The 13,510-nt window shown below is 38.6% G+C and overlaps 1 protein-coding gene across 4 annotated transcripts in view; it reads right to left on the bottom strand.

Moving 5' to 3' along the window:
• Positions 1–10,526: 10,526 nt before the first annotated feature.
• The window catches only part of PFKFB3 (6-phosphofructo-2-kinase/fructose-2,6-biphosphatase 3), a 135,351-nt gene continuing 132,367 nt past the window's right edge, over positions 10,527–13,510 (bottom strand). For all 4 annotated transcript variants that reach the window (XM_056799428.1, XM_007503932.3, XM_007503930.3 and 1 more), the window contains one exon: positions 10,527–13,146. In XM_056799428.1, the coding sequence (XP_056655406.1) occupies positions 13,140–13,146 (7 nt within the window). In that variant the 3' untranslated portion in view covers positions 10,527–13,139. The remainder of the gene's footprint in view (positions 13,147–13,510) is intronic.

Raw genomic sequence — 13,510 nt, 5'->3', positions numbered from 1 at the left:
TATGGATATATAAAACTATGTCTTGTTTGTGTCTCTCTGGAGGTGGACATACCCAAGTCGTTCTTCAAATAATATTTCTGTGGCTGCATATAATATTCTCTTAGATCTGCTCATTTTACTATTCATAATTTCCATATTTTTCTAAAATTAGGCTGATCACACTAATTCATTGCTGGTGGAGTTGTGAACTGATCCAGCCATTCTGGAGGGCAATTTGGAACTATGCCCAAAGGGCAATAAAAGACTGTTTGCCCTTTGATCCAGCTATAGCACTGCTGGGTCTGTACCCCAAAGAGATAATAAGTAAAAAGACTTGTACAAGAATATTCATAGCTGCACTCTTTGTGGTGGCCAAAAATTGGAAAATGAGGGGATGCCCTTCAATTGGGGAATGGCTGAACAAACTGTGGTATATGTTGGTGATGAAATACTATTGTGCTAAAAGGAATAATAAAGTGGAGGAGTTCCATGGAGACTGGAACAACCTCCAGGAAGTGATGCAGAGCGAAAGGAGCAGAACCAGGAGAACATTGTACACAGAGACTAATACACTGTGGTTCAATCAAACATAATGGAATTCTCCATTAGTGTCAATGCAATGTCCCTGAACAATCTGCAGGGATCTAAAAAACACTATCCACAAGCAGAGGATAAACTATGGGAGTAAAAACACCGATGAAAAGCAACTGCTTGACTACAGGGGTGGAGGGGATATGACTGAGGAGAGACTCTAAATGAACACTCTAATGCAAATACCAACAACATGGAAATGAGTTTGAATCAAGAACACATGTGATACCCAGTAGAATCACGTGTGGGCTATGGGAGAGGTGGTGGGAGGGGGGGGAAGGAAGAAAAGAAAATGATCTTTGTTTACAATGAATAATGTTTGGAAATGACCAAATAAAAATTAAAAATAAAATAAAATAAAATAAAATTAGGCTGATCATCATTTCTTCTAGCACAGAAGTATTCCATCACAATCACCTGCCAGAACTTGTTAAGACATTTCTCAATTGATGGGCATCCCCTCAATTTCCAGCCCTTTGCCACCACAAAGACAGCTGCTATAAATTATTCTCTCAGCCCTATTTCTCTACATTAATCACACATCAATTCTTACAGTCACTATAATAATCCATCTTATTCATTCACCACAATTTGTTTAGCCATTCCCCAAACAAAGGTCATTCAATTTGCTTTCAATTCTTGACTACCACAAAAAGTGCTTCACAAATATTTTAGTGTGTAGATAGGGACTGCCTTCTTTTCAGTGACCTCCTTATGGTAAAAGCCTGGCAATGGAATCTCTAGGTCAAAGGACATGTACATTTTATTTGTATTTATATGTATAATTCTAAATTGTTTCCCAAAATGGTTGTGTTATTTCACAGCTCTACCAGCCATGTATTAGTGTGCCTGTCTTTCCACAATCCTTTCAGCATTGATCATTTTCATCTTTTGTCAGATTTACCAATTTGCCAGGTATGGGGTGAAACCTAAGGTTTTGATTTGCATTTCTCTTATTATTAGGAATTTCAAGCATTTTTCACATGGTTATTAACCATTTGCAATTCTTCTTTTGACAATATTTTGTTCATATCCTTTGACTACTTATCCACTGCTTTTGGTCTTCTATATGGGGTGTGTGAATCTTAAAACTACTCAGGCTGTACCTTAGAAGATTTGGTCTAGCAATTCCCTATTGTAACAATGGAGGTACTTGATCAGGACTGTATTGAGAACTTTTAAAATTACTACACCCTACTCAGACAGTGCCTTAGGGGAAGATAAAGTTGCAAACTCCTGATTGAACAATGAAAAGTCCATAACTCATATCTTATAGTAAAGCTAGAACCTTAAGCTAGGTCTATTTTTAGATCTAATATAAAAGGTTGCTAAGTACCTATAAAGACTAAATTAATCACGAAAAGGTCAAGCAAAAAACAAAAGGCAAGCTTAACAAAAGAGGTGTGAAGTACTCAGTAGATTTTATCTAACCAGAGAAGGTGAGAACAAAAGAAGATGTGAACTAAGAATGGGCAGTCCTGGGAAAAAGTGTCTACACTGATTGGTAGATGTGAAAATTTAGGGGAGGTGACACAAGAGAAAATTTCTTTAAAAGGAAGAGGAGTTCAAAATTGAGTTTTTAGTTTTAGTTTTTAGTTTTTGGAGTGGAAGTTAGTTGGAGTTGAAGTTTGGAGGTTTGGAGCTTGCTTGAAGACAATCTTGTGGTGAGTGATAAAGACTGACTCGCTCTCCCTTAGGCTCAGGCCTAGGCCATTTGGCCTAGGTCCTTTTTACTATTTTCTCTCTCTCTCTCTCTCTCCTTCCCTTAATTCCTTCATTGATATTAATTAAAATCTCCATAAATCCCAGCTGACTTGGGTATTTTCATATTTGGGAATTTCCCATGGTGACCACTTATTTTAGATTTTAAGTCAAAACACTAAAATTATCTTTACAGTTTGTCCAAAACCTTTACAGTTTGGCATTTACAGTTTTTAACATTCACAGTTTTAGCAACCACATTTTCATGGTTACAGATGACCCAAAAGTCTTTAGTGTAGTCTTTTTATTTTTTGAGCTTTTAGGCGTTTTAACCTGTAAGCCTTTAACTTTAATAAAGTCTTTTTAAGCTTTAATGAAACTATGCTAAGGCTTTTGGAAAAATATACACAAACATATATGTATGTATATGTACACACATATGTACATATGGATAGCTGATATTGTCTCTATGTCTTAGATACCGCAACTCTGAGAAACTTTATAGAAATATTTTTTCTCCATCCAATTCCTTCTCTTCTTAGTCTAGGGACATTTTATTTTGTTAGTACAAAAACTTTACAGCTTCACATAATCAAAATTATCTGTTATGAAACAATGAAAACTGTTTTGACTGGTATGATCCCAAGCCTGCTGATGCATGTATGCCAAGGCTAATAAACTCAGGAACTAGACATCACCACCACCGCCAGCCTCCCCAGACTCTTGTTGGATTGCCATCACTGGAGTTAAGTCGCCTAAGTCTCTGCCCTTCCTTCCTCCTTCCTGATTGGATAATTTAGCAAACTTCCTCTCATTAGTACTGACCATACCACTATCTTCCTTGGTGGATGATGGAGCAGTCTCCTCTGGTGCCAGTAATGTTTCATTAACTGCTCCCTCTGAGTGGCTCGGTTGTTCTTCATCCAAATTCTCCTGAATTGTATCTATTTAATCTTTTATAATTGCTTCTATCCTTTGGTTACGAATATGTCTCCCACTCATAACTTTAAAAGATATATGTTACATGTTTCACTTCTAATTTTAATGATTTTATCTTTAATATTAAGGTTATTAATTAATATTATCCATTTTGAGTATGTTGTGGAATATAGAAACACCAGTTTCTGCCAGACCATGTTCCATTTTTCCTAGCAGTTTTTTAAAATAGTTACTTCCTAATTAATTTATACTTTCTGAGAAAAAATTCTAAGTTATTAAGTTTCGTTGTTTCTGGTTCTCCTGGCTATAATGATTTCCTCCTCAATTTTTTAACTAATACCAAATGGTTTTGATGACTATTATGATATAATACAAAATGAGGCCCAGGAGTGCTTACCCCTTCGTTGCTTTTATTTTTCATTATTTCTCTTGTTGACCTAGATTTTTGTTTCTCCAAATGAATTCTGTTAGCATTGTATAGGGTTTTGTAAAATATTTCTTTGATAGTTTGAATGGCGTAGCATTAAAATAACTTTGGTGATGTCATTTTTATTCTATCAGCATCACCCAGCCATAAGCACTGAATATTCCTCCAGTTACTTAAATTGTTCTTTATTTCTCTAAGGACCACTTTGTAATTGAATCTAGACAAATTCTTTGTGTGCTTTGGCAAATGGATCCCTTCCTCCAAATATCTTATGCATTTTATAGTTTTAAAAAATAGGATTCTCCTTTCTGGGCAGCTAGGTGACACAGAGGAGAGAGTTTGGAGTCAGAAAGATTCATTTCCCCAAGACACTTGTTAGCTGTGTGACCCTGGGCAAATCACTTAACTCTGTTTGCCTCAGTTTCCTCATCTATAAAATGATCTGAAGAAGGAAATGGCAAACCAGTCCAGTATCTTGGCCAAGAAAACTCCAAACGGGGCTACGAAGTCTTTTTTGTTTCCAGTTTAATTTTAATCACCATTACCTTTGCTGTTACTGGTCTAGCATTTGAAGCAAAAACAGACACAGCACAAACTTTTTAAAATGCCTTTTTCTTCCCCATTTTTCAGCTGGTCGCCTAGAGAGTTACAAGGATACCGCGCTATGGAAGTCATCCACAGATTCCATTTACAGAATTAAATCAGAGATACTTACCAGTCAGAGAATCTAGGCAATGATGGCACCAAATCGGGAAACGGCCTGCATCACGTAAGTGAAATACATTCTTTAGGGTTCTGGGGAGGAGGGAGAAGAGTTAATGACTGTTTTTCATTGCCTGGGATTCACACTTCATTGCTTCTTTTGTGGCATAGCCGTTTCTTCTGACCCATCTATGATTAAACCAGCTGCTTTTCTTGGAGATACGCACAGTGTGCCCATTTCTACAACACCAGCTAAGGTTCTATTCTATTTCCTGGGGGCAAAAAAAAATCTAACATCCTTTTAGAAATTATAAAATGCTTTAATAATAATTTTCTTTGTGTTTTCCCTCACTTAAAAAAAAAGGTTTTTAACATTTTATTGATGCCCTTTGTGTCTCCTTCAGGTTGCTTCTAGAAGGAGTAGGAAGGCTCTCTTTCTCTACTCTCACCCAAACCTTCATACAAGCAAAAATATTCAATGTAGTGACTACATAAGATAAAATATTCTACCCTCATAATTCAGTATCTGAGTATAATTCTCCTCCTGGTCTTATCCTTCTCTGGGTTAGGTTTTAGGATTATATTAGTCACATAATAGAAATTTGGTAGAGTGCTTTCTCCCAATTAAAAAAAAAAAAAGACAAACCTTATCTTCTGTCCTAGAATCAATGTTATGTATTGGTTCCAAGGCAGAAGAGCAGTAAGGGTTGGGCAATGGGGATGGAGTGACTTGCCCAAGGTCACACAGCTAGGAAGTATCTGAGATCACATTGGAACCCAGGACCTCTCATCTCCAGGCCTGGCTCTCAATCTACTGAACTACCTGGTTCCCCTCTTTCTCAGTTTTTAAGACTAATTTGAATAATATTGGTACCAATATTTTGTTTATATTTTGTATTTACTTCTATAATAGCTCTATAGCACTTTACATATGTTGTCTCATTTGAACCTCAATAACCTCATTGACTCTGGGGAAAAGGTACTATGATCCCCATTTAACAAATAAGGAAATTGAGGCTGAGAGGCCAAGTAACTTATCCAGAGTTTAGGGTCTAGGAAATATTTGAGGTAGAATTCAAACTCTGTAGGAACTACTAGATACCACAGAACTAAAAAATATGTTGCAGAATTTGAAATTGTCTTCCTGACTCTAATGCTCCATCCACTTGTTCACTTGTGAACATGCTGTTCCCCTTGATTAAATGTAAGATCCTTGAGGGCAGGTGCTGTTTCGCTTTTTGGTTTTTTGTCCTCAGCATTGAGCCAGGCAATAAGCAGTTCCTAAATATATATTTGTTCATTAATTGATTGTTGTGAGCAGACAGGCATGTTTATCTACTTCCTGGGACCATTGGTGTATTTCTTTGAAGGTTTTCCCCTTTTGAGGTTAATCAGTGTTTTATTTCTTTTTATTGATATTTTATGACATTGGTAAATTATAAGTTTTACTTGTATATACATATAAATTATAATTTATATAAATTTAAAATTATATATATATAAAAATTAGCAGTTCTTTGCCTCAACTGAGTCCTGCTATGAATATTTTGGTCCTTGGTTTGACTTTGACTTCCTCAGGGCATATTCCCAATAACAAGATTTCTGGGTGAAAGAGTATGAATATTTTAGCCACTTTTCTTGCATAATTTCACATTAGTATCAAGAAAAGTTAAATAAATTTACAAATTTGCCAATGGTGCATTAGTGCACCTACCTTCACATAGCCCCTCCAATCTTGACTATTCCCATTTCTTTTTAATTTTATCAATTTGAAGAATATGAGACAAAAAAGGGAAGGGAATAAACATTTATATAGCACCTACTATGTGCCAGGCACTGTGCTAGGTACTTCACAATTTTCTCTGATCCTCACAACCACCTTGCAAAGTAGATGCTATTGTCTCCATTTTACAGATGAGGGAAATGAGGCAAACAGAAGTTAAGCAACTTGTCCACAGTTGCATGGCTAGGAAGTGTCTGAAGCTGATTTTGAACTTAGATCTTCCAAGGTCTAGCACGCTATCTATTGTACCACTTACCTCTCTCAAAATAGTTTAGAGTTGCATTTCTCTTACTATTTATTACTGATGTAGAGTAGGGATATAGAGCAGTTTGGAGCTTTCAAATGGTCATACACAATTTACAGTTCTGAAAACTTCATTCATATCCCTCAACCCCTTCTTTATTGAGGAATGTGATCTATTTGTGCCAATTCCCTATCTGTGTTGCATGGCAAACATTTCCCAATGATATTTGATGCAAGTACGTTTCCTGATGGACAGTTTCTCTTCCAGTTTCATCGATTTCTTGAAGACAAAAAGGATTTAATTTTATGCAATCAAAATTGTTGAGTTTGCCTTTTTATTGCCTCCTCTATCCTTGTTTGGCAAAGAATTCTCCCTTTCAAGGATTTCTCTATGAACTGGGAGAACCTCGGTGATCGGATGCAGAGTGAAATGAGCAGAACCAGGAGAACATTGTACACAGAAACTGAAACACTGTGGAATGATAGAATGTAATGGACTTTGCTACTAGTAGCAATGCAACAATCCAGGACATTCCTGAAGGACTTACAGGAAAGAATGCTATCCACATTGAGAGAAAAAACTATGGGAGTAGAAATGCAAAAGAAAAACATTTGACATCACTTATCACATTATATATGGGGATGTGATTTGGAATTTAGGTTTTAAAAGATCACTCTATAGCAAAGATGAATAATTTGGAAATAGGTATCAAGTGATAACATTTGTACAACCCCCTGGAATTGCTTGTCAGCTCTGGGATGGGAGAGGGAAAGAAAATTAATCATGGAAACATGGGGAAATATTTTAAAATTTAAAAAAAGAATTCTCTCCCTTTCAGGGGGTAGCTAGGTGGCTCAGTGGATTGAGTCAGGCCCAGAGATGGGAAAGTCCTGGGTTCAAATCTGACCCCAGACACTTCCTAGCTACGTGACCCTGGGCAAGTCACTTGACCCCCATTGCCTAGCCCTTACCACTCTTTTGCCTTGGAACCAATACACAGTATTTATTCTAAGACAGAAGGTAAGGGTCTAAAAAAAAAAGAATTCTCCCTTTCAGCATCATGGCAAAAGGTAGCTCTGTCAATTCTATCCTAGTACTTTAAAAGCTACGACCCATCCACTGAAGTGTATAAATGGAGATTTTGAACCTTTGACTTCATTCCCCAGAAGTCCTTAGTTTTTCCCAAAATTCCCTATGATCTTTCCTGTGTCTTCACATTGGCAAGATCACGTTATTGGTATTTAAGTGGATGTATGCTCCTCCCACTCTCTCTTGGACCTGCGACTGGGCTGAAGTTAGGCAGTTCTTTTGTTTTAGTTATTATTTTTAAACTTTATAAAATATAATATTTAGTTATTGAATATTAATTTTAAAACTCACAGAAGTCATGTCGTGATTAGGAGTTTGGGGCAGTAGGTGGTTTAAGACCTGGGTCTAAACCGTTTTCCAGCTTTCTCAGAAGTTCTTGTCCAGAAGGCTCCTCCCCACCACAAAGCCCCAGTTGTGCCTAGCATCCCACATTCACCTGGCAGGCCTTGAAAGAAAAGATAGGTCTCCAAAGGGAGAATTAACAGATAGAAAGTCTGGAAAAGGACACTGTGAAGATTGGATTTAGTTATCTCCTGATTGTAACAATGAAGATACGTGGCTCTTTCTTTATTGTGAAGATAAAATCTTAAGCTACAATCTATTTTTAGATTTTAACTACAAAAAGGTGTCAAGTAACTACAAAAGGTGAACTTACCAAAAGAGGTGTTAAGTAACCCAAAAAGATAAAATCTAACCAAAGAAGGTGAGAACTAAAGAATGGGCAGTCCTGGAGAAAAGCGTCTGCTGTGATTGGTAAACATGAAAATTTAGAGGAGGTGACACAAGAGAAAAAGGCCTTTAAATAGAGGGAAAAAAGACTGAAAAAGGACAGTCAGTCACCGGGGTTTGGAGTAAAGGATCAGTCACTCAGAGCTGAAGGGAAGACAGACATTCAGAGATTCGGACATTCGGGAATGCAGAGATTCGGGCACTGACTCGGAGGAGTGGAGGAGCGACTGGAAGACCAACACCCAGACTTCTTTTAGACTGTTAGCATTGGTGAGTGAAAGGCTGACTTAGTGACCCTGCCTTTCTGGAGGTGTGAAGCCTCCAGGTAAGGCCCATCTTCTTGAGACTCTCTCTCTCTCTCTCTCTCCTTAATATCTTCCTTCTATTGTAACTATTATAAATAAACTACCATAAATTCCATTTACTTTAGTAATTCATTTTGGGATTTAGAAAGTAAATCCCTGGTGACCACCTAATTAATATATTTCAGAGTCCAACCATAATTAAGTTTGGTAACACAGATCTCAAACCTTTCCAATGCTTTTTCCCCCTCTAACTGAAGATTCTCCTGAGAGGAGCCACAGGGCTGTGTCTGCCTCCAAATGCCATCATTATGTAAATGTTTGCAAGGAAGGGCTCCATAAACAGGAAGGGGGGAGGGGAGGGAGTGATGATTCACTTTCACGGAAAGGAAGGGAAATGAGCTGGCCTGGACTGAACATGCCTCTATTTTCTCTCTAGTAGAAGGGAAGGTCTTGAGACTTTCTGATTGGGTCTATTTCACCTCCTAGTTCTGGGGCTTGGGACAGAAAGGAAGAAGGAGATGCCTCACCAAAAGCAGCATCCCACAGGAGGAGTTCGATCTCTGACTTCTGTCAGATCTGGGTTCAAATTCTTCTCAAGATGCTAGCTCTGTGACCCGAAGTAACATAGCCTCTCAGCCTGTTTCCCCATGTGAAATGAGTTGAAATGATCTACAATACGTAGCTCATAGGATTGTTATTGCTCTCAAATGACATAATTAACACTTGTAAAGCAGTTTGCAAAACTTAAAGTGCTGTATAAAGAGGGAAAAAAACAGACAAGATGACAAGTATTTATTAAACATCAGACCCTGGGAATACAGGAAGGGGCACCGGGGCAAGGATAGGTCTATGTCTGTCTCTGTCTCTGTCTCTGTCTCTCTCTCTCTCTCCCCCCCCCCCCAGCTGGGCAATTAGAAACATCTGTAAAGATGCCTCCTGCACAGGGGCTGTACTGGGTAAGCAGGAACACTAGCCAGGAGACCTGAAAAGACTTTGGCTTCCTTCCCCTGGCATAACCCTGAGTCTTCCACATCAAGTGCTGTGAGAAGCTTCAGAAATTCCATTTCTCTTCAGTTCGAGTACATAGGTCAGCTCTTCCTTTAAGAGTTAGAACATAGAGGGAAACTAGGTGGCTCAGTAGATGGAGAGCCAGGCTCAGAGATGGGGGTTCAAATCTGGCCTCGGACACTTCCTAGCTAGGCAAGGCATTTAACCCCCTTGACATAGCCCTTACCACTCTTCTGCCTTGGAACCGATACACAGCACTATTCTAAGATGGAAGGTAAGGGTTAAAAAAGAAAAGAAGTTAGTGCATTATTCTAGACATTGGATTTCTCAGAATCTCAGAAAACTGTAGCCTAGGGATCAACTCCTACTCCAAGTCCACACCTCGAGCTTGTTACTTAGGATCAGAGGTTCTGCCATGTTTTACTTTGTATTTCCTTCCCTCCACATCTCCTTCATCCTCCAGCTTAAGTTTGAGCAACTGGATTTACAAATTTCTAGTCACTGATGTTTGGGAAAACTGAAGGATAGAGAAGGAAGACGGAAGGGAGAAGGAAGACTGAAATAATTTTGAATCAGAGAAAATTTTTGGAAAATGGAGGGGGAAAGTTAGTTTAACCACAAGGCAATCTGGGATCATTCCACTTATCTTTTTGGTCCCATTTCCCATTCTATTCCCCAGTGTCTCAAAACTCAGTTTCACTTGCTTTGCAATTCAGGTCATCATATTTAAAATCCTAAATGTCTGTATGAAATTGACTTTTGAATTTCAATAGAATAAAAATGAGTCTATGAGCAATATCTTGCTTTAACTCGGGCCCTAATACTTATTGAATTATATGTCTTAAGTCTTCCTCAAATTCAGGAACTTTAGAGTTTCTGTAAAGCCCAGGAGGGGTTTGAAGAATTTTAGCTCCAAGAGAAGAATTTTCATATCTGGGATACATAGCAAAATTATGCTATTTATAATAAAAACAGTAACAACAAAACAGTAAGTTCTTTTCCCAATGAAAACCAGCCAGATCCCATCGGTATACTTTAACAAGATATTTTATTTATCTAGCAATTGCAAAATATACAAATTTCTGAAAGGCATACCCTGTTTACAAGCTAGCAGAGTTTTATCCCAGGTGATTATTTAAGACAAACATGAAGCACACCTAATAGCTCACAAGTTTAGGGAAAAAACAAAACAACCCTCCCCAACCCCCCAATATTTCACTCACTCTCTCTCTCTCTCTCTCTCTCTCTCTCTCTCTCTCTCTCTCTCTCTCTCTCTCTCTCTCTCTCTCTCTCTCACCTGGTGCCATCATACACATTAAATAAATAAATAGCATTTTTGCTATCAAAATAACATTAAAAAAATAAATTTCAAGTATTACAAATAAAAACAGTATCATAGATGTGGTTCAATCAGTTTCTCCCCTTCCTTAATTCTTAAAAAAAAAGAGTTCTGTCACTCTCAATATAGAATAGGGGGGATAAAAAAAAAAAGTTGTGCCCCCCAAACAAATATACAAAGTTCAGAAAAAACTGATTCCAAGGAAACATGGGAAAAAGAAAAGTCAGTAGTCCCAGCAAGACCTCCCCCAAGTACATCAAGCACACCCCTTAATAAAATGTTTCAGTGTAGCTCAGGCTACTACATGCTTCTAAGGAAAGTAACATCATCTCCAGGATCTCTGGATATACTCATCCTCCTTAATTCTTCCCAAATTAAAATTCTCTCATTAGGTAAAGCCAGATCACTGTTTTAAATAAAGAGGGAAAAAAACACACTAGAGATTAGAGACCTTCATATTAAACAAAATTCTATTCTTGGCCCCTTTTGTCAATTAAAAACAGAAATGAGGCCAAGAAAGCAGACACCAGCAAACCTATGATAAGAACAAAACGAGTCCAAAACTATATGGTTCACATATTAAACATGCACTCATGCTCCTGCTTGCACATCCACAAGGAGAGGTGGGTAGCTGACATGGCACAATGGTGTAAAAAAAAAAAGGTGGGGGAAAATCTTAGGTTTATGACAATTGGTGTGAGTCTACTCGTCAGTAGGCTGCCCATAAACAGGGTCAGGCATGAGCACTAAATGGAAACTAAACCTCCTTGAGGACAGAGACTTGTCTTTTGCCTCTTTTTTTAGCCCTAGCCCTTAGCACAGTGCCTGGCACTGAATAGTGAGTTAATAAATTTTATTGATTAAAATATGAGGCACTGAGGTCTGTCTCTCTTCTCCTGCCCACCTATTTTCACCTCTTAAGCATAATATATGCAATCCCCACAAGGGCTCCTCTCTCCACACTGGGCAAAGAGGAAATGGCATTTAAAGGGCATTCATGCATTACTGAAGTCTTCCTCACTCCCGCACTCCAAAGAGTGTGACATCACAACAGGGATAACGCCAACTTCTGTAGCCGTGCCCCTATCTCCCCTGTCCTTAGCACCTGGTCTAATGCTACAGATACTACAAATGCTCCCTAATTCTGAACTGAAACTGGGCCTTTGACTTCCTCAGACACCCTGAAAGAGAGGGCAGAGAAGAGAATCCTAGAGAGGATCTCTTCTCATCTCTTCTCTTCCCTCAACCTTCCAGGGTAGTCAACTGACTGCGGAGCTCCGTCTACTTTAGAAGGAGAAGACAATGGCCAACTGGTTTTATACCAAGCCATTCTCAACCCAGTGATCCAAAACTTTTCAGGAAACAAGCCCCAAGGACGCTTCCTGACCCTGTTGGTCTACCTAAGCATGATGATGCTTCCTTCACAGGCGGACACAGCTCCTAGGAGGCATGATTCAATGTCCAAGTTCCAGGAAATAAAGGTGCAGATTTTCATCCTTCTTCCACAAAAGGTGCAAATACAAGTTGTTCAAAGAGAGCAGTGTCTTCTCAAACTCAGAAAAACCCTTGACCCTCTGGACAAGGGGTGATGGGAGTCCATTCTCACATTCTGCTTAGAGAAAGATCAGAAACTCTGAATGAAAACAAATGGAGGAAGGCAATGTCTTTGTTTTAGTCGAAAGGCAGATTTCTGACTCAGTAATTCCAGAGGGGGAAGAGATCCATTCCAAATCCAAATCCTCCGCGCATTGATTCCACTCTTAAAATAAGTACTGTTTTCAGAGACTAATACAAAAAGCTAATGGTTTCTTCTGGAGGGTGGCCATTTTGAATTTTCTTAAGAAAAATCTGACCCATCATTTTAAAACATCTCCTGATAAGGCAGAAGGAGAGAAAAGGAGCAGAGGCGTTCCTCCTCAGCTAATTTATCCCTCCCCACACTTCCAAAGCCTTTCCAGAGAGGTCGCTATAAAGAGACAATCATCAAAAATGAAGTGTGGAATAATGGGGAAAAATAAGGAAGAAGTAAAATGGAAAATGATGGATTCTTTACACTAGGAGGGCTATAGACTGCCTTTAGGTCATCACAACACAGTTGGATGATCAGAGTACTGAATTTTCATTTGATCAGTGCCCTCCTCACCCAGGTAGTTTGGTCAGTTTATGAAAGAAGCAGCTGGGATTATCTGGGCTTCAGGTTAAATGGAGGAGCACAAGCCAAGCTTCAGAAATGGCGATGGAATGCAACTGGTTTCATTTGTTTCAGAGTTCCAGGGAGAGTCAATATTGGTTCTGTGAATTATTCAGGTTCTGTTTTGAGGGAGAAGAGAAAAAAAAGAATTAGTCCATTTCCACTTGGTCTCCCAAAACAAAAGAGTCATTATCATGCAGGTGAGATCCCCTTCCAGATACACAGGGGAAAAAAAAGCTAGCAAACATAGCCCTCTACAGCATCAGGCCCAGAAAGGCCAAGGGATCCTGGGGAGCCAGTGTAAATTTATTATCAAAACCACCAAGTCAAAAGTAGTAGAGTTAGCCATGGGCACGTATGCTTTTAAAAAAAGGAAGAAAGAAAACACACACAGATCTTTCTTCTGTTATAGGAAAAGAGGAAGAGATGGTAGGAAAAGCCATGAAGCTTGGGGGGGCGGGGGACCAAATAGTTAAAAATATA

Source organism: Monodelphis domestica, chromosome 5 (assembly GCF_027887165.1).
Source record: "Monodelphis domestica isolate mMonDom1 chromosome 5, mMonDom1.pri, whole genome shotgun sequence".
Classification (NCBI taxonomy): Eukaryota; Metazoa; Chordata; class Mammalia; order Didelphimorphia; family Didelphidae; genus Monodelphis; species Monodelphis domestica.
The sequence above is the reverse complement of the archived record's forward strand: the minus strand, read 5'-3'. Positions and strand labels throughout refer to the sequence as shown.